The sequence below is a fragment of the Salvia hispanica genome, chromosome 3 (assembly GCF_023119035.1).
Source record: "Salvia hispanica cultivar TCC Black 2014 chromosome 3, UniMelb_Shisp_WGS_1.0, whole genome shotgun sequence".
Taxonomy (NCBI): domain Eukaryota; kingdom Viridiplantae; phylum Streptophyta; class Magnoliopsida; order Lamiales; family Lamiaceae; genus Salvia; species Salvia hispanica.
Window position 1 is genome coordinate 35,007,184 of NC_062967.1, and position 27,257 is coordinate 35,034,440.

At 34.8% G+C, this 27,257-nt stretch overlaps 5 protein-coding genes across 6 annotated transcripts; 2 read left to right on the forward strand and 3 right to left on the reverse strand.

Annotated features, from left to right (window-relative positions):
* Window positions 1–1,919: 1,919 nt before the first annotated feature.
* Window positions 1,920–2,532, reverse strand: LOC125216849 (cyclin-dependent protein kinase inhibitor SMR6). Its single transcript, XM_048118622.1, has one exon. The coding sequence runs from the start codon at window positions 2,378–2,380 to the stop codon at window positions 2,069–2,071; it is 312 nt and encodes a 103-aa protein (XP_047974579.1). The 5' UTR covers window positions 2,381–2,532; the 3' UTR covers window positions 1,920–2,068.
* Window positions 2,533–8,700: 6,168 nt separating this feature from the next.
* LOC125215655 (LOB domain-containing protein 25-like) lies at window positions 8,701–10,550 on the forward strand. Its single transcript, XM_048117138.1, has 2 exons — window positions 8,701–9,035; window positions 9,888–10,550. The coding sequence occupies exon 2, from the start codon at window positions 9,914–9,916 to the stop codon at window positions 10,385–10,387; it is 474 nt and encodes a 157-aa protein (XP_047973095.1). The 5' UTR covers window positions 8,701–9,035; window positions 9,888–9,913; the 3' UTR covers window positions 10,388–10,550.
* Window positions 10,551–14,174: 3,624 nt separating this feature from the next.
* On the reverse strand, window positions 14,175–19,900 carry LOC125211543 (protein ANTHESIS POMOTING FACTOR 1). The gene is made up of 13 exons (XM_048111386.1): window positions 19,757–19,900; window positions 19,078–19,236; window positions 18,332–18,506; window positions 17,449–17,526; window positions 17,056–17,156; window positions 16,861–16,970; window positions 16,717–16,783; window positions 15,948–16,047; window positions 15,472–15,588; window positions 15,238–15,375; window positions 15,061–15,142; window positions 14,695–14,747; window positions 14,175–14,485 (listed from the first exon to the last, which is right to left on the reverse strand). The coding sequence occupies exons 4-13, from the start codon at window positions 17,518–17,520 to the stop codon at window positions 14,330–14,332; spliced, it is 996 nt and encodes a 331-aa protein (XP_047967343.1). The 5' UTR covers window positions 17,521–17,526; window positions 18,332–18,506; window positions 19,078–19,236; window positions 19,757–19,900; the 3' UTR covers window positions 14,175–14,329.
* A 393-nt stretch (window positions 19,901–20,293) lies between these two features.
* Window positions 20,294–22,292, reverse strand: LOC125212893 (high affinity nitrate transporter 2.7). Its single transcript, XM_048113183.1, has 2 exons — window positions 21,100–22,292; window positions 20,294–20,733 (listed from the first exon to the last, which is right to left on the reverse strand). The coding sequence occupies exons 1-2, from the start codon at window positions 22,224–22,226 to the stop codon at window positions 20,457–20,459; spliced, it is 1,404 nt and encodes a 467-aa protein (XP_047969140.1). The 5' UTR covers window positions 22,227–22,292; the 3' UTR covers window positions 20,294–20,456.
* A 2,540-nt stretch (window positions 22,293–24,832) lies between these two features.
* On the forward strand, window positions 24,833–27,137 carry LOC125212499 (pentatricopeptide repeat-containing protein At2g13600-like). Of its 2 annotated transcripts, XM_048112692.1 has the most exons (2): window positions 24,860–25,351; window positions 25,553–27,137. In XM_048112692.1, exons 1-2 carry the CDS (start codon window positions 24,980–24,982, stop codon window positions 27,020–27,022), a joined length of 1,842 nt encoding a protein of 613 aa, XP_047968649.1. In that variant the 5' UTR covers window positions 24,860–24,979; the 3' UTR covers window positions 27,023–27,137. The 2 variants fall into 2 exon arrangements, with proteins under 2 accessions (XP_047968648.1, XP_047968649.1); XM_048112691.1 differs by having other exon boundaries at window positions 24,833–27,137.
* Window positions 27,138–27,257: the final 120 nt, after the last annotated feature.

Here is a 27,257-nt window from a genome sequence, read left to right on the forward strand (position 1 = left end):
ATCATATTGATGAAGAATAAAAAGCCAATTTAAATGGAAATTATCAACATACAAATATATCCAAACAAGGAAAAGTTTGGCAAATGCATGATTACTGATGCACGCATTGTTAGTTGTGCAATTTGTGACTTTAATATAATAAAGTATATCTAATGCTAACTCGTGCGATGCACTGCCTATTTTACATTTGTGGTTCATTTTATTGACCGAATTGAAATTTTGACAAGATATGGTTACGTGTATTGTTGAATTTAAATCTCAACAAGATGTGCTGTCGTGCATTGCCGAATTTAAATCTCGGCAAGTTGCAGTAATTCGTATTGCCGAATTTAAATCTCAGCAAGTTGCAGTAACCTGAATCACCGATTTTAAATCTTGGCAAGTTACAGTAACTCGTCGTATTGCCGAATTCAAATCATGGCAAGTTGTAGTAACTCGTCGTATTGCCGAATTTGAATCTCGGCAAGCTGCAGTAACTCGTCGTATTGCTGAATTTGAATCTCAGCAAGCTGCAGTAACTCGTCGTATTGCTGAATTTCAATCTCGGCAAGTTGCAGTAACTCGTCGTATTGCCGAATTTAAATCTCGGCAAGTTGCAGTAACTCGTAGTATTGCCGAATTTAAATCTCGGCAAGTTGTAGTACCTCGTACTGTCGAATTTAAATCTTGGCAAGTTGCAGTGACTCGTATTGCCGAATTTAAATCTCAGCCAGTCGTATCATATTGATGAATAATAAAAAGCCAATTTAAATGGAAATAAGTTTGGCAAGGAAAAGTTTGGCAAATGCATGATTACTGATGCACGCATTGTTAGTTGTACAATTTGTGACTTTAATATAATAAAGTATATCTAATGCTAACTCGTGCGATGCACTGCCTATTTTACATTTGTGGTTCATTTTATTGACCGAATTGAAATTTTGACAAGATGTGGTTACGTGTATTGTTGAATTTAAATCTCAACAAGATGTGCTGTCGTGCATTGCCGAATTTAAATCTCGGCAAGTTGCAGTAATTCGTATTGTCGAATTTAAATCTCAGCAAGTTGCAGTAACCTGAATCACCGAGTTTAAATCTTGGCAAGTTACAGTAACTCGTCGTATTGCCGAATTCAAATCATGGCAAGTTGTAGTAACTCGTCGTATTGCCGAATTTGAATCTCGGCAAGCTGCAGTAACTCGTCGTATTGCTGAATTTGAATAATTTGAATCTCGGCAAGCTGCAGAAACTCGTCGTATTGCTGAATTTGAATCTCGGCAAGTTGGTCGTATTGCCGAATTTAAAGAAACAATTGATACTATCTACTATTCATCAAGTAATAATCAAATGTACATTTTCATTATTGTTTCTGTAGCATTGTGTACTTCATCTTTATGTGTGAGTAAATGCTATCTGTGTGTAATTCCTGTGACTGATATACAATGCAATGGTTTATATAATTAAATATGTATGCGTGTTTACTGTCTGAATGTTTGAAAATGATTGTGAAATTGCATTTTAAAATCTATTTAGATTGAATGCTTTAAATTTAAGTGCTTAAGATTTAGTGCTACAATATGAAAGTTTTACTACTACAGTTTATTAAAACAACGTAGTTTTGGATACTCCTAGGAAAAAGTCATTTTGTATATAAATATGACAAATTACATATAATTTTTTTTACTATATTTCATATTTTAATTTCAAAAACAAATTTTAATTTTCTCTTTAAAATTTAACAAAGTAAAACCCTCAGTCACATCAAATTTTTGCACACGCTTGTGGTTGCTAAAAAACTCAATATTTCTCAAAATCAACACCAAACCAAAAGCTGCATAACAAATTCTGCAGTTAAACAAACATTCATTTCAAGAAACAATAAAATAAAAAAATAAAAACATAAAGAATTTCATCACAAAAACTTTCATTTCAATTCAAGATTGAAGCAAAAAGATAAAAAGATTCATACTATACTTAATTATTTATACATCCCCCTAAACTAACTAAAAACTACAGCTAAAATCTAAACTAATAATTAAAAAAAAAGATACAAATTAAGCCAACAAATCAACCTTTTAAAAAAACGCCATCAGTTTGCGGCGCTTCCGGCGCGGCGGCGCATGAAAACCGACTCCAAATCCGGCGGAGTGAAAAACTCCCTCGCCACCTGGCACGCCGAGGCCGGGCGCCGCTTCCTCGGCGGCGCCGGGCAGGCGGACTTCTCCGGTATCCTCGACTCACGCGCCGTCGGCGTGGTGGACTCCTCCTCCGCCTCGGCGGCGCCTCCGTCTCTGGGGTTCGTGGAAACCGGCTTCAGAGGCGCGCGGATCGCGATTCCGGCGATGACCCATTTCTTGGCATCGGATTCCTTGGTGAGTTCCAGCTTTTTGGAGAAACCCATGTCGTGGAATTGGAGAAATCGGAGATCGAGTTTTGGGGGAGAAAAGGTGGGATTGTTGGGGGAAAGGGTTTTTCTGAGTTGAGAGAAATTGGAAAGGGAAAACTTTGAATGAAGAGGAGGGTAGAGAAGTGATGGCGGCAAAATGTGAGGGGAATGTTGGGTTTTTATATGAGGGAAAAAGGAGGGAAAATTATTTATTTTTGACCTAAATAACTGACGTTTTTCTTTGGGAATGCCAATTTATGATCCATATCTTATAGAAGTATATTTATATTGAAAAGAAATAAATTTTGGTCGGTCTCATAATGTTAAAAATCAATCGAAAAATATTACTCCTCTCCTCCGTGAAATGTTGTCCAGTTTTATCATTTCGATCCGTCCGTGAAATGTTGTCGGCTTTACCTTTTTTTTTTTCATTTTTGATAAATGGACCCACTTTTCATTAACTCATTACACTCACATTCTATTATTAAATCAATATATAAATGTGAGGCCTGCATTCCACTAACCTTTTTCACTTACTTTTTATTTCACATTTCTTAAAATTTGCACTGAGTCAAACATGGACAACATTTTGCGGACGGAGGGAGTAACATTATTCGAAATTGTTGTACTGAGTTGTGATTTTGATTAGAGTTGTGATTTTAATTAGAGTTGTGAGTATATTAAACTTCATCCATCTATAAAAAATAGACTATTTTTTCATTTTGAGCCGTCGCCCAAAATTTTGAACTACTAATAACATTGACTCTGCAATCTACTAGCACTCTTTCCATTATTTTTTCAACTCTCCCTCCTACTTTTCTCACCCTTCTCTTATTTTATTTATTGCATATTACAATCCATGCCATATAAAACTTTATCAATTTTTGAGGGAGGGAAGGGGTATATGACAGCCGAAGTATAGGTTGCGTGGAAGAGGATTCACTAGAAAATGGAACAATAATTTTATGAGCTTACAACGAACGTTGACCTATGCTAATTAAGTTGACGATGATGCGCATCTTATTTAGCAAAACGTTTTATCCTTTAATTAATAGAAATTCACGAGTTTATGAGTCATTACAATTGCAAAGTAAATGGGAAAGAAAAGGAAGAAAAAGACCCATGCTTAGTGATGCACACGGTTAAATCAGGATCATCGGTTCGACTTATAATCGGACTGACCATTTTAATTTGGAACCATAAGGCCCTCACCAGAATCAGCTAATCATTTTTATCACTAGTCCAACTACGCTCTGAATCGGTCATTAACCTTCAATTTTAGTCTCCAATTTTTTTAAAAAAATAATTGTAAAGCTGAAATAAATTATTGAAAAATAGGTAAAAACATTAAGTTCTGAATCGAAACCCCCACTTTCGGATCGAAACGCGAACCACGAAATTTCTTCTCGGATCCGACTCCCATTTGAATTTTCTCACAACCGAACCACCGGCTTCGAACCCGGATTGACATTACTTCCCATGCTACTTGGGATTCTTAGTGGGAATTGGAAGGGGATTTTCAAACTGCCCGTAAAGAATATTCGGGCAGCTGAATATTTCGATTTGGAATTTGGGATTTTAGCGCCAATTATTGGTGAGCTGGATATCAACGGCCCTGATTCCCCCTCGTGACTTTTGATTCCAACTTTAACGGGCCGGGCCGTTAGAATCTTTAGTCAATTTGGGCTTCACGCTATTGTTGCAACTGGGCTAAGTTTTTTAGGCCCATTTAGTCACAAGCTTACAAGGAAAGCCTGTTTTCTGGGATGTAGAGATGATAAAAGGATTTAGCAAAAAAAGGGAAATTGCAATTCATAATTAATTCAGAATAATTGAATAAACTTTGATATTTCTTGTTTTCCCATCTTGGTCTACCAATGAATTGTGTATTCTTGAGAGCAAAGATATGCAAGTTTGAGTTTCACAAATATAGATGTGATGATACCATTAACCATAACAATGTTGTCAATTTACATTCTCATTTAGAAAACATTCAAATTTAGAAGAAAAAAAACATGCTCTATGTCCCGTATTATAGGGTCCAACAGCCGAATAATTGGTCACCTCGCTTAAGCATTAGCCGATATCATGTTTCAGGAAAAGAAAACCCCCTAAAACCCAAGAACTCTAGAAAGTTTGGAAATGTTATTCATCATTTCATTGCCAGATTTTATACGACGGTACATAAATCGATTAAAATAAGTTGGGCATTTTTAAAGTGAAAGAGGGCATCTTATAATGAAATCTCATTCTTTCACTAGATAGGCTTTTGTATAGCATATTCAAATTTTCAATAAACTTTTCTTTCATGTTACTCTTTATTACAAATTGATGTGCTCCATTTTATGCTATTGGCATACATGGATAGATAAACTAAAGTATAAGGAGTACTTTAATTCAAAAGGCAAATATTTGTATTTCTTACTTTTCAAGTAAAAGTATAATGCGTGTATTGGTTTTCGAGGAAGCTTGAGTAATGTGACCACCATTATTACACAATTATGAAGTTCCACCTTTTTATCCTAATATAGATATGTTCAAAAATCTAGAATCTAGAAAATCCCAATTCTTTTTAATTATGAAATTGTTTCACCCATAATACCCTAATGTGATAATCATACTATTGCCGATTATTTTTAATAATACATCACATCACTTTGGTGTTGTATTGAAAATTAATATTGGAGCATCATAATCTAATCTCTAGATACTCCATGCCCAAATAAATTAGTTTTTTTTTGGATACATCCATAATCCATTCAATGTTACTTAAAAATCATCATACAAACATATAATAATAAGCTTCATAATCATTATCCCAACTTGATTGGGCCTGATCATTATTCACTTGCATTGGGCCATATTCTTGTACATATCTAATCCTAATATATAAATCAAATAATTAAATGTATTAAATTTTAAATGATTGATTAGGTGTCAGTTAGGACTTAGGATATAGGATCTCTAATTATCTACTACCTATCTATAACCTAAATAGTAGTAGCTTTTAAAAATACTCGTTATAATCATAAGAATATAGAGTAATATATTTAACACAATATTTATGTACAAAAACATTAACTTTAATTAAGACATTAGTACACTTCAACATGTGAAGGGAATAAAATATTAGGCCTAGTTATATGTACGTAAAAGTTAAAATTATAGGGGGCGGCCACCGTTTTCTTCTCTAATTTCCATGTATATTCTAGGTAAGTTTGTTGATCGACAAATTCCACTATGAATAAAAAAAACTCTATTAAATTTGATATTAGAAATCGTACATCTCGGCCTTCAATCCTTTGGGGTAGTGTTTACTTCCATTCTCTGGGCGTTGTTCACTGTCAGCCACAACCAGCACACTACCTATAGCGAGCGATGCTAACGACGACCTTTTCTTGCACATTATTGTAAAAAGTAGGGCTGAATAAATTATACTTTATCCATTTTCTAAAAATATAAAAAAAATTTGGTCTAATTCTTAAAAATAGAAATTCTCTATTTTAAGAAATAGACTCCACAATCCACTAATATTAATGTCACTATCTTTTTTACTCCTCTTTCTTACTTTATTTATTCACCATGTCTTTTATTTTACAATTTTATATTAAAATCTATTGTATTTCTAAAGTTTCTATTTTTAGGAAACGGGAGGGAGTAGTATATAGTTACGAAACTCACTACAAAGGAATGATTAATGATTCACTTATGTAGCATACACATAACTTTATAAATGCAAGTAAGAATCATTGCATATAATCTGATAAGATTTGGAAAGGCGTTTCAAAGTCTCAAGTACATGCATCTAAATCTCCCTACTCATATTTCAACAAGTAACAAACAACTTCTCAAGCTAAAAGTGGTATTTAATCATGCGTATGCTTTTCTTACTAGCACAATATATTTTATCATAGCCGATTAAATAATAATAATAATAATAATAATAATAATAATAATAATAATAATAATAATAATAATAATAATAATAATAATAATAATAATAATAATTTATTCATTTAAATCACTTTAATTTAGGAACACATATTTAGCAAAAGTATAAAGTTCAGAAAATTGTAGCCATATCCACATATCAATAAAACAAGTGGTCATAATAAAATTCTACACGATAATTTAATTAATTAATTAATTAATGCTACGTATGTAAATACTAGTACTAGATTTTTATGAATATCACATAATCATATTGATTAGATGATCCCTCATCAAAAGCAGACTTTTATCATACAGTTCTGAAATAAGTATGAATACTATTTACATACAGTTGAATTTGTTCATAAAAATCTAAAATTTACTGACAAATACTCATTAGATGCAAGTTGTCGACATGTCGGCGAAGAACAAGAGAAAAAGAGCAGTAAAGTGAAAAGGATCAACACATTATATACTTTTACTCTGTGTGTTGATTTGTGTCCATATATAGACAGAATGAGTTAAGTATAGTAAATTATTATGACTCCATTTCTAGTCAATAATTGAAAGTCATTCTTATTAATTACTACTACGAATAAAAATACTTAATTCGTTGTAATTCATTAAGCTCCAAGGAACAAAAAAATTGACATCTTAATATTCGACACTAGGTAAATTTAACTTTTTTTTGAGTTTGGTATATTATACAGTGGATTTGATTTAATATGTCGGATGTCATTTTTAATATTGCAGGGTATGCATAAAAATTATTAAATTCATTGTGAACTTGAGTAACACAAAAATCGTTAGTCTTATTCTACAAACTCATTTTATAATAGTATATGAATTATTCTAAAATAATGAATTGGCTATGAGAATATTATGAATTAAAATAAATTAGACTTTTCTCCTCAAAACCATGAATTATTCAGGAAATGATAGAATCTATTGTAAATTTTCACGATCTAATAGCTAAAAATAGTTTTTAATTTATTTTATAATAATTGTATTTATTGCAGTTTCTGCATGCTTGTAGTACTAATAAATATAGATATATAGAATAAGGAACCAGTGAAATTAATAGAAATTCACGATAAATGAGAATCATGAATAAGTACATAAATTTCATGAATTCGATACGAACGAATGAGCAACCGTGTTCGTATAGCATGTATAGCATCACACGGGCGAATTATACATTCATCTCTTATTCATAAAACTAATGTAATTATATATGATTCTCATTTCTCATTCACTAAAAATTAAATTCTCACTACCCCTATATACATGACTGGAAAAAAAACATTATTCTGAGTTGCAATCAATAATAGAGTTTGCAACAGTAAAAAAGCAAAATTTGAAAGGATCTTTGATCAGTTGGACAGTTCACTTCAATTATGAACACTGACTGAAACCAATACTGACTTACAGAGGAATATAAGCATATGTCCATTCACAACATACCATAAATTTTAATGTATGGGCTTTCATATTTCTTACATATACTTGTTGTCCTTTACTTGCCCCAGTTTTCCAAATAAAATAATTATTTTTTTCTCATGTATCAACTTTTAGTGAAGACTATTGGATCTTACATATATGGTAAGAAAGACTTTATTTTGGATCATTATTATAAAGTTGAGTAAGAAAGACTTAAAGAAGTCAATTTACACAAGCTTAGTACATATACATATATAATCATTATTTTTTATTAAATGGAATCAATATGACTTAATTAACTAAAATGAGAAGTTATAATTACTAGTACAATTTAAATTACCCAACATGTATGTATGATTGAGTGACAGGAATTCATCCAAAACGTAAATGGATCGATTATTGGTTTTGGGTATAGAGCAATCTTAATTCTCGGGCCAATTATATAACCTTTTGAGATTCCTAAAAATTAGCAAGACGCTTTGCTTGTACACATGTGGAAAATCTAGCCAAAAAAAATTACAAATTGAGAAATTAAAGGCCACTTTGTCAATCAAATGTGGTTGAAACAATGACACTCATTTTCAAGTGTGGTTAACTAGATATAATATTACTACCTAAAAATAGGGAAGATTGTGAAATTTTCAAGTGTGGTTAATTATTGAATAATAGTATATATATTTCAATTAATTTATTGCATGAGAAAGAAAAGTTGTACTATTAAACTTTGACTAGAATTATTATTTTTTTATGAAAAAAATAGAGAGAGAGAAATGACAAGAAAAAAAAAGTGGTGCTGTGGCTACAAGAATGCAAATTATTAATTCCAACTACTTTCAATTTTTTAAAATAAATCCGAAATGATTATTATCCTTTTCTTGGTCAAATTATCTCATTTTACACAATTTTTTAGGAGTATTTCCTATCATATTATTATCTATAAATTATATCTAAACCGTATTCTTAGCCAAATGCTAATTATGGCAGAAGCTTTTGCTTTACATTAGCACCACCATTCACTCCAAAATGCTTCTCTCTCATCATCTGCTTCTAGGGTTTTCCCATTTCCCAACTGATTTTTGTGCCTAATTTCATGGCTGATTTGCTCAATCAATCTTGAAAAATCATGGGTCAGTGCCAAAATCAGCTACAAAAAGGAAGAAAGTGAACAAGAAGAAGATCAGATTCAGCAGCTGCAGTGTTGTTTTCTTCTGATATAAGAGAGTTAGAAACCCTTGTTTTTTCATTCCACAAATCTTAATTTCCACGAAAAGATCTTCCACTGTTTGATGTTGTAAGAAAGGTAAGCTTTTTCAAGATTCAATTTTTATTTTGTTGCTCCAAAATATGTTTTGTAGGAAGAAAAAAATCAAGTCTTTTTTCTTTGTTGGATTTATCTAATTATTTAATTATGTGAAGTTTTGATCTTGTTTTGTGATTTGCTGAGATTTAGGGGTTGTTATGGAAAAACTTGCTTCTGCCATGATTTCAATTTTTCAATCCAAAATCTTAAGTTAGTTGAAAATTGTTGTTATGCTTTCCTTTTTGAATTAGTCAATTCCCAAGATTCATGCTTGTCAAAGACCAAACTGAATAAAACTGTAATCACCCTATCTCTTTCTCCTTCTCTCTCTCACACACTCATTTTAGTATATTTCTTATGGTTTTTCAATCTCAATTTGGGAATTATTAATTATGTTGATCGATCATTAATTATGGTGTTTCATTCATCTTCAAAAAATCTTGTCTACCAATCTAATAAGTCATATCAATCGTAAATTCAAACTATAATGCTACGTATAATATAGTCTGAATCACAATCAATACGACTCTGAGTATCAATTGTAATTCAGATTATAATACCACATACATTATAGTTTGAATCAAAATCGACGCGACTCTTATTAGAAGATTGTATTGTTGTACAACCCCTACTTGCCAATCTTATAAATCCATCTTCAAAAATCTTCTATTCGGATTGTGTCAATTGTAAATTCCAGACTATAATACTGTACATAATATTATAGTCTGAATCACAATTGACACGACTACACATAATACCACATGTACTAGTCTGAATCACAATCGACACGACTCTGATCAGGGAAACCTCGAAACTCGAGAAAAACCTAATTTACATTTCCATTGACCACAGGAATACTTAATCAACCAAAAAAGGGAATGGCCTCTTCAAGCAGCAGCAGCAGCTACTCAAACCCTCCCTGCGCCGCCTGCAAATTCCTCCGCCGGAAATGCCTCTCCGGCTGCATCTTTGCCCCGTACTTCCCGCCCGAGGAGCCGACCAAATTCGCCAACGTGCACAAGATCTTCGGCGCCAGCAACGTGAGCAAGCTGCTCAACGAGATCCTCCCCCAGCAGCGGGAGGACGCGGTGAACTCCCTCGCGTACGAGGCCGAGGCCCGGCTCAAGGACCCCGTCTACGGCTGCGTTGGCGCCATCTCCGTTCTGCAGCGGCAGGTGCTGCAGCTGCAGAAGGAGCTCGACGCCACCAACGCGGATTTGATGCGTTACACGAATAACGAGATGGGAGCGTATAACCCGAGGCGGGTGGGTTATGGATCCGGAGTCGGGTCGTATAACCCGAATCCGGGTTATTATTCTTATGGTGAAAACCCTGGACATGGCAACAATTGATTGGATCTTGATTTTGATACATGTGTGTGTTTGTGTGTGTGAATATATATATGTATAATTGCATTGGTGCTTGAGTTATATATGTTTTTGGATTGGTGATCTAGGTCTTGTATTTGAGGTCACTATGTATGATTTTGTTGCCTTATATATTGATTTGTGGGAATAAGATTATATTTGGAATAAAAGATTGGTCACTATTTGAGGTGAGCATTAGGTAAACCTAGCTAGCTTGGGAATGTTCCTGTGCAATAGCTTGCAAATTAACGATACACACGTAAACGTTGAACAAACGAGATGTGATAGCTAGATTCGACCCCTGAGGCTTAGTGAGATCTAGATAAGGAATATTGATCTATAAATACGTTGATAGCATCTCATTCCGAACGATTCTATTTAACGTTATCACTTGGAAGACAATCAATTGTTGTGAATTTGGATTCATCGAACATAGTATGCTTCTACTTTCGCATCTTTCGTATTTAACATGCACTATTAATTATTTGTGAATTGTCAATTTAAGCCGATTAAGTTTATGGATATTTGTGTGCTAGCATGATATCAAAAGTTATGTCCATAATCAAAATTGAACATAAATTGTGGATTAAAAGATCAATATATTCATATTTGATTTGGAGTCAGGTACAGGGTCGATGTAAATAGAAGTTAAATTTGGTACATGATCATCTTTCCAATTTATTTTCAAGAAATATACTTTACTGTGGTGATGAGTGGTCAAGGTAATGTGTGAGCATACTATAAATATGATTGTCATTTTCTATGACAGTAAAAGAATCCGAAAAAGATTTTTCTTTCATGTGAACCAACAGAGCTTGCATAAATTGCTAATTATACTAATATATTTATACTATGCATATACATTTAAATCAGTGATCATAGTACCTTCTTCATAAGTAGTAGTACTACGAAAATTGATCCATTGATATTGTTTAAATACAAAGCTGCATAATTTTAAACCAAATAATGCAAAATGTTTAATACTACGAAAATCCATATTCAATATTTTGAGGTCTTGAATTCACAGAAGCTCAATTATATCATAATGCACATTTACTTTTTGTAATTACATTTTTATACGTACAATGCAATAACAAAGAGACTGGAGAAGACTCATAATATACTTAACTAAGGGAAATTGAGATTTGTGTTGCCACGTGTCATGATATCCTCAGTCGAAAATGGATATATAATGGTCAAGATTTAGTCTGAATTATGCGATAAAACAACCTTATATATTTGAATATGTAAAGAAAAACAAGAAATAAAATGAATTTGAATATAGTAAAGCAAAAAAAGCCTTTGATTATTGTTTGATAAAAAATGAGTGATTTACATTTAAAGATAAACCCACCATATATGTAGACGATATGAAAAGGGCCTACATAAAAAGTGCAATATATATTCTTGAAAATATGTTGATGATAAAAACAATTTTGGGGTGGGGTGGGTGGGGTAAGTAAGGGACTAAGAGGTGGTAGGCTCGTGGAGGGGGAACTATGGTTTAATTTGAGGTAGGGTTGTTGAAGATGATTGAAGAGTGATTCTCTATAGGAGAAGATGATGTGCACAAACTTCTACATCAAAATATGCTATGTGTCTCTTTTACTTTCTCTCTTTTTTCAATGAAAATAATCCACGCATGGTATAAAATATAAACAAATATATTCCAGATTCATGAAATAATAGATCACATTGTAGGAAAAAATATAACGTTTGGAAAAATTTTGGTTTGTCTCACAACTTTGAAATCAGCCAGAAAAATTACGGTATTTTGATTTGATCTTAGTTATCCTTTTATCAAATTTTTGGTGAATTTGTATATGATATGGAAGCTGGAAAATCATAAGTGGATGTCTCTGCCGATGAGTTAATCAATGTTGTCTATTCATAAAGAAAATGATATCGTTTGCATGAGATATATAATCAATATATTAAACGTAGACGACCCAAGATTTTCAGTTGGCATAATTAAGAATAAATCAAAACTTCATGATTTTTCTAGGTTATTTTCAAAGTTGTGGAACATGCATATCATAATTTGACAAAGTTCATGATTTTTTTGTAACTTGCTCTAAAAAATAATTGAGAATGGGTTTTATTTTTGGAAGAAAAACTGGTCGCTAATATAACGAAGTTCAGTCAAATTTTGATTTTTCCACAAATCTAATTGGTCTTAGAAATCATGAACTTTACCGTTGTTATCGATTTCTGCAATGACTCTCCATAAATGGTGTCAAATGAACAATGCTTTACTAATGTTTCTACCAATTTGGTTAATGGATTATTTTTAATTTAGTTTGATTTGTATTTTGTTGACTATTTTTTCAGCCGCAAATAGAAGTAACCCTCGCTATTGTTTTTACTTTATCAATCACGTAATTAAGGCAAAGTGGCAAGCATGCCGACAACACAATATTGAGGAAAGCCCTAATTTCTTAATGAAAACAACGCAAAAGATCTCATATTTTCATTTGACCTTTATCATGAATGCAATTAAACAAGAAAAAGTAAATTGAGCATTTACGTGGTATGGATTGCTCAACAATAATTTGTCAAGAAATTGACATATTAAATTGAAGTTAATTTTGTCAGAAAGAGAAGACCAAGGCTTAGAAGTCAATACTAAATCATGGATTATGTAACATTGTCATAAAATGAAACACCACCACCAGACCCTTTCTAACCAACTAAACAAGATTCACAAGTCGAATTCAATGAGTATCACACAAAAATTCAATTAATCAACCGTCGACTGTCGACCTTGTGACAGTTCCGCCTCCGCCTCCCTTTCTCTATCTGATGTGCGATTTCCACTGACTCGACATTATTTCATGATTAAGACAAGTCCAAATTCAAAAGAAGCTAGAAAAACGCTTCCTTGTTCATTAACGACGACCTTCTTCAGTCATCGTGTTTATGGATCTGCGTATCTACAGTAGTTCGATTATTCCTAAGAAAGAGTCCAACAATAAAAATAGAATAAGTCCCATCACTCAAGTCTGAAGATGGGCCATAGTGACCGTCCAGATAGTAGAAGGTGGCCCAATAGAAAGCTCTACTTCAGCCCAAGTCCAATGTTTCAATAGTGATTGATTGATTTGATATGCCCTTTTTCTTAACACTGTCACAACCGCCAATTTTCACTGTGCTTCTTCATGGCCTTGTCTCCAAGGTTTTACTTCCTGCGGTAACTATTTTACGACACGTTTCTATTGAACCAGATTTAAGAAAAGATGTCTAAAGATTTGAGGAAAAAAAATGAAAATAAAGCAAAATAAAGAATAAAGTAAGAGAGTATTTGTGTTATTTAGCAAAAATACTCAAATGTTTCAATTTTGATTTTAACATTTGGTAATTATTTGCAATTATTCTAAGATTGAGATTTTCTTGGATGAAATATGAATTTTATCCTCTTGACTCATTTTTTTTCTTTGTTGGAAGAATTGGGTGTCGAGGATTGCATTCGAGAAAATATTCATGATGAATCGAGATGAAGTGAGTTGATTTTCAATTCATTATTTGTGACTTCTATTTTTACATATGAAACTGTAATATAGTATTTGCTAGTATTTTTTAGTACATGTAAGCTTGATATAGACATATTTAATCAAAGAAAATTGAGTTGTGTTTGAATTTTGGGATCCCCAAAAATATTAACATTGTGTACCATTTAGCAAATCAAAATTTTATTTTAGTGAATTCTACCTTACATCACTTAAATGAGATCATTTTTCAAGTTTCTTCAAGATAAAAATAAAAACACAGAAAATTAAAACAAGCGGCAGCAAATTTCCATTTAATAAACAACCGACATCAAGCAGTAAATAAAAAGCTAGGATTCTAATTAAAATTAGCTTCCATTCTTCTATTTGATCAGCCATGTTTCCATGGTTTTCCATATAGATGAATAAAATTGTTAATCAATCAGGGTAAAGGAGCTGGGGCAGGGGCGCCCGGCTCAGCATCATCGTCAGGAATCCAAAAGGTTAGAACGGAAGCAGCAGCAGCCGCAAACATGACTCTGCGAGGAGCCCATCTCAGGCACCCTGCAACACCAATGTGGCTATCCAAAGACGCGATCTGTGCACAAACCAAAAGCAATTTGTTAAGCTAGCAGCTCGGTAGGCTCTACACAACGTCATGAAACATGTTATTGTGGGGACTAGCGCCCAGCACTAGAACGTGTGACTATTCTTAAATCAAGTATTTGGACGGAACAAATGGTGTGTGTGTGTGTGTGTGTGTGTGTCCCGATGTTTCCATCTTCGCTATTGCAGTCAGTTTAGTACCTTATTTGGCTCGTCACTGATGTTCCACGCATGTATATTTCCATCCCCAGAACCTGGAACAAATCAAAATTAATTCAGTGAAAATGAAACACACAAATCAATGAAAACTGGACTCGGGTGTCAATTACTATAAATTTTAGATATTAGAGGTGCAGCAAATTATCAACTATAAACTTTATGTGAATGCTCTCGTTAATATGTTAAGCTTGTAGCCCGACAAGGCAAAACTAAAATCTCCGAAGAAAGGCACATGTACACAGCAAATTGGGAAACAAAAGCAAATAACATAATCAGAAACCACCAGACACATGATAAAGAAGGCGGAATTGGTTATAAAGGAAGTTTGCAGTTCAAAGATAGCTATACCAGAAAGCACATATTGGCCATCAGGCGTGAAGGTTGCTTCTATGGTGGCATTTGCAGAAGCGTCCATGTTAAATCCACACTTCTGCATCACGTGAAAGTTAAGCTTCTAAGACTTTCGCTCAAACTTTAAAGTTAAAAGAACAGCACAGCCGCAATACAATTTCATGAAAAACTGACCTTCTCTCCATGATATGCATCGAGGAGGTATACATTGTTGTTTGTAGTTGTCAGAAGCATTGATTTACCGTCATTGCTGAACTTAATATCGCACACCTCAGCTGTGTCCCCGCCAACTAGGAAGGTATCAAAAGGACCCTGAGCAGAAGAAAAGATAATGGTGTTGAAAAATACAAAATTATATTTGGAAGGAAAAAAAATTACTGGAGTAAAGAATTGCTCAAGATTGCAAACCTTGTCATACGATCTAGAATCAAATAGTTTTATTGCACCTCCTTCCATTGCGACAGCAAAGACCAAACCTTGTTGATCATAAGCAACCGTAGGCCTACCTCGCAGATGTAATATACCCTGAAAGCTACATCAGTGAGCACACATCAGATTTGAAAAGTTCTTTCGGAGCAAAACAACTTCCTAAACTGGACAGCTGCAACAACCATAACATGTTTCTTTTACAAGGTTTACTGAGAGATATCCTTTGGTTTTAAAGAATTTACAATTTCAACTGAGCCATACTATCATAAAATGATCTCCTTTAAGTTCACTTTTACATATTGGTTGTTGTTCGAAGTCATTAGTTAATAAATAAAGCAAAATCAAATCACAGAATTGGAAAATGACATTCCAGTTAAATGAAGCATAACTGCTGCAATCTGCATACATTAAATATGGGCACAAATTAGAGTTAGATTAGAAAGCAATTAACCTACCTGACAGGCATTAACACGTAGATCCCACATGCGTACACTGTGATCTAGTGAACCAGACATGAAACAGTCGTTGACTGGAGACATGCACAGAGATACAACCCTATATCAAAGAAGAAAAACACTTTAAACAATCAGAAAAGAAAATTATTAGTATTTTCATAAGCTCGTCATGAAACTTGACAAATGAAGCAACCCCAACGAATATCTAATCCGATTCAAGTACTAATAATGAAGCAGATATGCACATCTTATCAACATTAACTTCATTTACGGCAAAAAATAAAACATTATTTCTCAATCTTAGTTGATCCCAATGTGTAAAAAACAAGCTTTTGAGTCGATAGGCCACTTCGCTTCAACCTACTCATTCTATCTATCTGCCCACACGAAAGGATGAAGTAAAATATGAGTAGGTGGTTTCTAAACTCAGTTATGCTCACTTATGATAACAAACAGAATCAACAGCTCTTAATTTCTATTCACATTATGTTTTCAACTTCTTCATGGTACCACCCTGCTGTTTCATCAGTCTAATCATTCAAGTAAAGCAGGAATATGGAAAATACAAATATGGCACAAAGTCTTTAGGATTAAGCAGTTTGGCGTGTGGTTTACATATACCCTTACAACCAAGCAAAAAGTGATTTTTGGGGATGGATTATGGAATGCCACTAAATTTACCCAGTATGGTCGAAAATTATCCTTATGAAGTTAAATAATAGATGGAGACAAATTTGACGGCTTTAGTTTAGTTTCTATGTACATTTACCTGTCTGTGTGCCCTTTAAAGTACCGAAGGCACCTATTATCATATAGCGATAGATACCTCAACGACTCTGGAACGAAAGCACAAAAAGTATATCATTTGCTTTTTAATAAAAAAAGTTAGACAAATGCATCAAATGCAACTCACCTCCATTAGAATCCAAATTGTATTTCGAAGAGCATATAACGGAATTTGGGTGGTGAGTGAAACACACCCTGTCAGCTCCATGATTCTTATGATATGTTGTCTTCACCAATCTGAACTCATCATAACCCATCAAAATTTATTAAAAATTAACAAAATACGATGACTGTCTATCAGCTAAATACGACAATGTCTTACTGAGCATTCGTAATGTCATAAAATCGAACCGAATCATCATCACTTGCTGTAACCAACACATCAGCCGTCCGATGGAAATCAAGCGAATTGATTTTACCACCCTATGGAAAAAAAACAGAGAACAATTTCATAATCCAGTTAACAGCTCATCTCAACTAATCGCATCACAGCAGGAACACATAAAGTGTAAAAAGAGGTCCCATTATCTACTACAAAACAGTATCAATATACCTATCAAATCGCATAGAATGATAATCAATGTTCAGTTGTAAAACATAGATATCGCAGCATAATTGCTAATTTGATTCTAGTAGCCGTAATTCACACAAATTTATCAACAGAGAAGTATGAATTCAGCGATAAATTAAACAGATTGAGGAGAGAAGAACTGACAAAATCTGAGAAGACGGCGCCAACTGACATGCTGCGGATGATGTCGTCATTGAGCTCGGAAAGTGTCGTCATCACAATCTGGCGATCGGTAGCAAGTAAGAAATCAGAATTCAGAAAATTGCAGCCGGAAATTTGTAGCTGATTTCAGTTTTGAGGTTCAGTGATTGGATTAGGGTTTATGAGAGAGGATTTAGGGGTGGAATATTTATGGAATCGGGAAATCATATGTAATGGATCCAAAAGAATGGTAATTTTGTTATTTTAGTAAAAATGAAGCCTTTTAGTATTTATTTTAGTAATTAGTTTAAGTTAAAATTATATTTTAACTCACATGTTTTACACAATTTTTTTTTATATTTATAACTTTTCGTTTAAATTATAAGTATATTTATTTATTAGGTACTACACTTTAATCAATATAAATATTTCTTTTCCACTAAATCTAAAACTTTTAAAATTTCAATTTATTTTATAATAATTGTACTACTATTATTCTAGCGAATGCTAAACTGAAATTATACATGATTAATTGAAAATTGATTTTAACACAAGGGCAAAAGTTGGTCTATCTCCAACTCCTCTTTCCATTATATATATATGCACACACATCTTTTCTTAATTTTCTCTTGATTTGTAGATAGATATGTATACCATTAAGTTCAATTTCTTGTTGATAGCGTATATGAGGTTGAGATATAGGTGGATGAAAAAAAAGTGACATATATTTTTTGTATTCATTAATTTGATGAACAATCAAGAGAAAGTGGCATTCTTCATCATATTTTTGATCATCTAAATAGAATTTCACCAAAAATTGCATCGCTACGTACATCATATAATATCACAAAGGAGTCTCTAAAGTGTCATAGATGTAGATCCGTACCTCGACAACGTCTCCTCTAAAAACGAGAGTACACTCACACCGAGAATGAGATGATTTCTCTTAACAAGTTTCCGGCGTCGCAATTGCGATCGGCGGAGGGATAAAAGATAGTCACAGGAGCTTTGCCCGATCGGCGGAGGGATAAAAGATAGTCACAGAAAGATAGTCACAGGAGCTTTGCCCATCGATCAAACCAAGAACAAAGATGAACAGAAAAGTGGAAAATAAGATAATTGTATTTCTTCAATGATTCAAAAGAGAACAATGACTCCTATTTATAATACTAATTCCCTAATACCCTAACTTAGTGATCAAGAAAATAATCATATGTATATATGGAAAGAAAATAGAGATATGGAGATATAATCATATATCTCGTTCATTTTTCTAGTTATATCTAGTTTTCTTCAAAGAAGTAAGCAACGTGCCACCAACGTTATCGTAACAAAATTAAATAGCAGGCAATAGTAGTAGTGAAAAGTATTGAACACTGTAAATCAAGCAATTTGTAGAAAACTCAATCAAAGTTGCATTAAGGTTCCTTGATCACTCTGATTTTCCGGACATTGTAAACACAATCAGTTAACTTGATGAATAAAAAAGGCCGAAAAGAATGAAGACGAACAAGATAATATGATTGGTAAACTTTGTGTCTGAAGAGCCAAGCATTATGCCAAAGTGAAAATAAAAGGCCATCAAATAGAAAGCGTTAATAAGCGATGGGATAAGTATAAAGGCATACATACCATAATACAAGCGGCAGAGAGTCCAAAAGCCCAATGCTCCTCCAACTGAACAAATTCCAGCAGTGTGCCTCATCAGGCGCGAACATGGCTTTGCATCCGATCGCATCAATTCTCCATCAGAGAATCCAAGCATACGCTTTAGAGCCATTGTCTATTCCCCTTCAGTTTGATACAAAATATTCAAAAGGCAATAATGTCCAATGGTTGTATGTTCATATTTCTATGAAACTGTCATGCGTTTGAATGGACTCAAGCAGATCAAATATTCACTCATATTATATACTCCCCCCGCTCCATAGTAGCAGAGTCATATCAAGTTTTTGGCTTGTTATTATTGGTGGGAGTATATGAATCCATAGCTAACTTATAAAGAAAACAAAATTGTAACAACTAAATACAATTTTGGTAGCATTCGCTTTATATCTTGTTTAATTTGACTCCTTATCATAGAGTGTTTTCTCAAGAAGCTCAATCTCCATGTTCTCCAGTCCATTCATAAGTTTAAGGTTCTGTGATACCAAAGTTGAGCACTAGAACTCATTTAGAGAAAGCATGATTTTTATCAATTTTAAACACAAATTTGCAATTCAACTCAAAATCAATTACAGAAGAAATACCTAAAAAAATCCCTGATTAGAAAATCCATGACATATTTCCTTAATTAGGTAAAAAATCAAACCTGGAACTCCGGAATTCTAAAGATGTTTGTTTGCAAAAAATTCTGATCTGGGAAGGAAATTGGAATTGGGAGGGCAGATTGAGGGAATGAAAAAACTAATATTTGGAATCGAGGGACATGAATTTTTGGGGGAGACCTGATTCCTTTCTACTGGTATAAACTGTAGAAATGAATTTGTGAGGGGAAGCTGAAATACAAGTTGTGGCTTGTGAGTGAGCTAGCGCATCTTTGTTTACTGCAATTACTTTTTATATTTAATCCAATTATACTCATCAAATTAATTTGAATAAGTGTCAGCAAATTGTGACATTTATATAAACGCGGTATTAGTGTTACTAAAGTAAGATGTAGTGATAGGGTATTTTTTAGTAGTGATATTTACTTTGTTTTTTTTTAACTAAAAACAAGAGTGTAAGGCCAATGGGACAACTTAGTAATGACGAAATTAAGAGCATTACTGACAAAATTATAAGGTATTTGGATAAAAAAAAATTACTAATATATTAGTGACAAAACCACTAGTTACTAAAAAGAAGCTTATCAACAAAATTAACTACACACTTTATTCTATATTCCATGATTTACAAAAGCTCATAGAACAACTGTAACAATATAAAAACTATCAAACAAAATGATCCTATTGTAACAAACAACAACATTGAATGCCAAATTCAATAGTAATTTGGTGCCACCAAATAAATCATGTAGTAGATGGGAGCAAGTTTTGGTATTGATCTAGATGATCGTTTTGTTCATCATAAGATTGTATTTGTGTGGAGGGCCCACAGAGCATTCCTCCAGAGTTAGGGAAGTAAAGTAGAGTTATTGGAAGAGCACAAATAATCATCATCAAGCCCATAATTGATATCCCACTTTGTGTAGACATGTTATTTGTGCCTGAAAATAGCAAATATTGTGTAAATACTGCACCAATTGTTCCACCACTGCCTGTCATGCCTGAAATTACTCCAAGATATCTGAAAAAAATAATAATGTCAAATGCTTCAATTTATTGTCAAATTAAGAGTTTTAAATGCTGATTTCATAACATTGCTTGCTTTTGGTTAAAATGTTAAATGCTTCAATTTATTGTCAAATTAATAGTTTTAAATGTTGATTTCGTAACATTGCTTGCTTGCTTTTTTAAATGTAGGTTAGTAAGAAATATCTTTATTTGTATTAAAGTAAAAAAAAAGAGTGTTATCATAATCTAACTACTTATTATTCGTTGTGGGTACGGGTTAATGAGTTTATCATCGATACAACAATCTTTGAGATTTGCTTTATTAAAGTATTTTAATTGGAGTATGAAAATTTTGTGATTTAAATGACTATTATCGAACCTGGTGGAAACAAAGGGCACGACTCCAAAGGTAAGCCCTGAAGCCGCTTGCACAAAAAACGAGAAGCAACACATCACCATAATCGAACCCCACAAGGTGTCGACGTGTCCTAGCCAGAAGCAAAGCAGCCCCGCCACCGTCATCACGACCCACAAGCTCCACAACCGCCCCCTCATCCCGAACCTCCGCCCCATCGCATCCGACGCGATCCCTCCCGCAGGCCGCGACACCACATTGGCCAGCCCAAAACTCGCCGCTATCGCCCCTGCCGCCGCCATATCCACTCCAAACCTCTTGTAGAAATATTCCGCAATAATATTATCCGTAGTTAATTCTACCCCGAAGCAGAATGCATACGTCAGCCCTAAAATCCACCCTCGGTAATTCCCGAGCCCACCCAGTAAAACTGTCGCTAAGGAATTTACCGACGGATCATGTTTTCGGATCCGTCGGTATTTTCCGCTGGGAAGGTCCTGGCCGAAGGCCAGTACCAGGATCGCCGTCCCGGCCTGGAAAACGGTCGGGACAGCGAACGCCGCGCGCCAGGCGGCGGACGAGGGGAGACGCACGGTGAGGGCCGAGTAGATCAGGGGCATGAGGAGCTGGGTGAGGCCGGAGCCGACGTTGGCCCAGCCGGCGGCGACGGCGTTGGCGACGCCGACGACGTCGCCGGCGAACATGGAGGCCATCCAGAACTGGCAGGCGACGAAGTTGGCGAGGGAGAGGCCGATGAGGAAGCGGGCGGCGACGAAGGCGGCCGGGGAGGAGACGAAGGCGAGGGAGAGGACGGCCGGGGCGGTGGCGAGGGAGACGGCGGCGGAGGCGGCGCGGGGGCCGAAGAGGTCGCAGGCGGGGCCCATGGCGAGGCGGGAGAGGATGGCTCCGGCGAAGGCGCCGGCGCCGGCGGCGCCGACATCGGCGTCGGAGAGGCGGAGGTCGCGGCGGATGGCGGGGAGGAGGGGAGGGACGGAGAAGGTGGAGAAGAAGCAGGAGAAGAGGGAGAGCCAGGCGAGGTGGAAGGAAAGCATGTGGGGAGAGGGAGAGAGGGAGAATGGCCGGAATTCGGTGGCGCGGTGGAGGGAGTCCACGGCGGCGGCGTCGGTGGTTTTGGAGGGAGATTCTTCCATGGCTATAAATAAATGATTATTTGTATTTTTTCCTTTTGTTGTTTTTGTGAAGATAGTAATATGATTTTGAATATATTAATCCATTGGAAACATTCTCTTTTATAAACAAAACTATGATAGAGACTATTTTTTGGAGTAGTATTATATGTTCAAGATTTTAGAAGATAGTAAAATTTTCTAATTTTAATTGATGATATAGTTTTGCACAATTTTATTTCTTAAAAGATTATATTTCTTAAAAAATTACTAACAATTATTTATCAAAATAAGAAATAAGGATTATTTAGCTTGTTGGGAAATTAAACCTCTTATAATTCGATTAATTTATGTGGTAAATAAATTGTAGGATTAAGATCTAAAAAATATTACCAATCATTTTCGATAGAACCACAAATGAAATTGGATTTGCCTATTTGAATTTTTGGAAGTTGATATCGTATATTGGACTAGTACACATTTTGAGAATTTAGTGTACATTTTTTTGTAAGTTTTAAGGGAATTTGATTATTTATATTGTTTATATGGTAATAATTTATTTTTTAAAACAAAAAAATGTCCATGCCAAGAAAATGATACGTTTTGGGTTCTCAATGTCCATCACTAACAATTTCGATTTCGTGAAAACTCTAAATAAATCATAATCAGTATAAATATGATCCACAATTAAATAAACCCAAAACTCAAAAGTAACATAGTTGTCTAACTTATATAAGCATTCAAAACTCAAAATAATAGTGCACATGTAATCGACATCAAAGTTTATCTATAGCTCTATTTTATTTTATTTTTAAAGAAAACACTATTTTTTTGTACAAAATCATCTTAAATATTGTCAAACTTCATAATTTGTCCGGTTGATTTATGAAATAGTGGGACAGACCAAAATTTTGATCTAATATTAGTAATTTTTTCCCCAGCAATACAATCGTTACTTTCTATGAGCATTGAGTAAACTATGTTCCAATACAATAACTTGCAAACCACATGAGATAAATTGAATTTAATTATGAAACCAGTATAAGGGTATTGAAAACAATTTAAATCAAAAGATGCAAATTTTATTGCGATAGTAGGAATAAACGTCATCTTCGGACTATCCCAAACTATTTGTACTATTTTTATTTTAAATGTAAATTATAATATTTAATTAAGATATTAGATTTAATTAAGTATTTTCTTATTACACTTAAAATTCTAATTTAATTATATTAATTACTCATGTTTAAATTTACGTTGTCAAAATGAAAAGTGCGAGTAGCATGAGATGAATGGAATACATACTCACTTCACTTCATCCCACTTTATTCGAAGCATTTTTGTTTATGGGACGTAGCTTGCGTTTTTAAAATATAAAACATTACTTCCTTTATTTTATACTAACACTTTGTAAAACCTTATAAGAGATATACTATCAAATGAGTGAGAAGAACAAAAGGAGTGTAAGAGTGGCATAAATCGATAGGTGTAATAGTATTAATCGATTGATTCGATTTTGTTTTTATTTGGGGTAGTTAGCTACTCTATAATCTCAAGGCTTTACCCAAACTATTCATGTTCAAATTGAATTGTTTGATTCAATCTAATTAAGTCAATATATATGATGTCTATATACCGTTGCTTCCCACTTTCAATCAAAATCAAATTAAATTCCAAAACAATTGACACCGACTCCTAGTACACCAGAATATTCCCAGAGTTTTTATTCTGTTAAAACTAGTACTAAATATTTCAAGAAACTGCATTAGTTATCTTGACGAGTTTTAATTGCTTTTCGTTTTTAAACCTTGAATCATCCAGTATAATTATAAATTTATAATATATATAGCGAAAATAAATTATTCTAATCTTATCCATTCATTTATTTTATTTATTTAAGGCTTAAAATAGTACTCCATATTGTAAGGTGTATAACATGTTCCTATATATGGATAGAGTACATTTTCTTCTTAGCTATTCATTTTTATGGTGTATTGCCTCGAAATATTTCTTACTTTTTCACATTTTAAACTTTAACCCATACCTATATGTGTGAAGAGAAAAGAGGTCATATAACATCTAAGTCTTGAATATAGAGAAGTAGTTTATAAAATAAAAATAGCAACAAAATGAGTAATAAAGCAAAATGATAATAATATATCAATACGTTATCCGCCAATCCTAATTCATCAAAAGAGTATTGGTTTCACCACAGCTTGATTATGACCACTTTTCTATTATAAATATCTGTATTATTCTCTAAATTGTATTCGAAAATATTCCCTACGTCGCATTAAATATGCAACATTTGCTTTTCGACATATGATTTTATATAATGTTGTTTTATGAGTTAATGATAAAGAGTAAAGTAAGAAAGAAGAAAAAGTATAGAAAGTATTGTTTTCATTTTTAGAAATGTTTCATTTTTAATGGAATAGACTAAAAAGGAAAACATTTCATTTATAATAGGACAATAAATAAGACAGATGGAGTATATGGCTAAATCATAACGAGTTGGGTAGCCCGATTGGATAACCCGGCCCAACAAACTGTAGCCCAAAACGAGTTAGGATTGAATTTGCATAATTGCAACGAGAAAATCAAATAAACTAACAAGAGAGAGTTTTTGAATGCAAAAAATGTTCAAAACTCTGTTTTCGACTAATGCAAGAAAAAACTTGAAAGCATTCACTCGAAGAACCGTTTCTCTGCTAGAAATCTGCACAAACGAGAGGCTAATCAACCACGGCCACGCCCTCCACTGCCAATTAATTAAAATGGGACTCTCCTCCCACAAATACATCGCCGTTAAATTGCTGATCATGTATTTAGACTCGAGGAAATCGAATGAGATTAATCAGATGCTGAAGGAGTTTGACGGCTTCAATTTAGTTGTCCACAACTGTTTAATCACCGCAAATCTTCAATGGGGCGATGCGGCTAATGCGTGCCAATTGTTCGACGAAATGCCTGAGAGAAATGAGGTTTCTTGGACCTCACTTATTTCTGGTTTACTGAAGCAGGGGAAAGTGGAGGAGGCGATGGATTATTTTGAGAGGAACCCGTATTCGGATGTGTTTTCGTGGACTGCGGTGATTACTGGGCTTGTTTATAATAGGCTGAGTTTTCGAGGAATGGTGATGTTTAAGGTAATGCTTGGAGTTAGTGTTTTGCCTAATGATGTTACTTTTACTTCTGTGGTGAAGGGTTGTGTCGAATTGGGGGATTTTGGATTGGGGATGAGTGTTTTGGGGTTGATTGTGAAGCTTGGTTTTGAGGGAAATGTGTGTGTGTTGAATTCTCTGGTTACCTTTTTTCTGAGGTTGGGTCACATTGAATTTGCGAGGAAGACATTTGATATGATGGAAGTGAAGGATGTTGTGTCGTGGACGACGATGCTAGACGTGTACGTTGAGATGGGGGATATGGGAGAGGCTCGACGTGTGTTTGATGAGATGCCAGAGAGGAATGAGGTTACGTGGAGTGCTATGATAGCGAGATTGAGCCAGAGTGGGGACTGGGAGGAGGCGGCAAGGTTGTTCGAGGAGATGGTTCGTTGTGGCTTCAAACCAAATATCTCTTGCTATTCTAGTGTGATCAGTGCATTGGCAAGCTTAAAGGCTTTGCAAGGTGGAAGGAGCATTCATGGACTTGTGTTGAAGAGTGGTGTGGATATGAATGTTTTTGTCGGTTGCTCGCTTATCGACTTGTACTGTAAATGTGGGAGTAGTGACGATGGGCGTTTGGTGTTTGATTCACTTCCACACAAGAACGTTGTGTGTTGGAACTCGATGGTGTCTGGCTATAGTTCGAATGGCATTATTTCGGAAGCTGTGGAGGTGTTTAACCGCATGCCTCAGAGGAATAATGTGTCTTGGAACTCGTTGATTGTTGGCCATTTAGGTGTGGAGGATTTTGATAAGGCGTTTGAAGTGTTCCATCAAATGATCTTGTGTGGAGAGCAGCCGAGTAAATCCTCTTTCTCAAGTATATTGAGAGCTTGCGCGAGCTTGGCCTCGTTGGAGAGAGGAAAGTATGCACACACGAAAGTTCTTAAACTTGGCTTTCAATGTGATATCTTTATTGACACCGCGCTCCTAGACATGTACGCGAAGTCTGGAGAAATCACGAGCTCTCTGAGGATCTTTGATCGGATGAAAAACAAGAACGACGTCGCCTGGACAGCTATGATCCAAGGGCTTGCTGAGAACGGATTTGCAGGGGAATCGCTTCAACGCTTCGAAGAAATGGGAAACACCTCATCCATTGCACCAAATGAGCTCATATTTCTGTCAGTGTTGTTTGCTTGCTCTCATTGTGGTTTTGTTGAAAAAGGGCTTGCTTACTTCTACTCGATGGAGAAGGTCTACGGCATCAGGCCGAATCAGAGGCACTACACGTGCGTGGTGGACATGCTGTCACGAGCAGGGCGTCTCCGTGAGGCGGAGGAGTTCATAGCGAGCATGCCATGTGAACCTGAGGCGAACACGTGGTCTGCTCTGCTCAGCGGCTGCAGAACCTACGGGGACGAGGAGTTGGGGTCAAGGGTGTCTGTGAAGCTCGCAGAGCTTGCGGAGGCGAAACCTGGCGCATACGTCCTCCTGTCAAATAGCTATGCTTCGGGAGGGCGATGGGTCGATGCGATGAAGACGAGAGACGTGATGAGCCAGAAGGGGATCAAGAAGAGTGGGGGCTGCAGTTGGATGGAGCTGAGAAACAGAGTGCATCTGTTTTATTCACAGGATGAAAGTCATGATCAATGGAGAGAAATGCAATGGATTTTACAGTTGTTGAATACTGAAAGAGAATCATATTTTTGAATATCCCTTTTGTGATATACATATATTAAGAGGAGAAATTGCACTCAGTTTTGAGTGAGATTATTGTGAATTTTAACATCTTTTTGTAGTAAAGAAAATGGAATTTTGGAGTTGAGAGGTATATATTCTAGTACATTTTTAAGAGTTGTTATTCTTCGATAAGGCATACCAATTTTTTGAAATGTCATTTTTAGGGTACGCAAAACGGTGCACTTTATATGGCCGGACCCGAGGC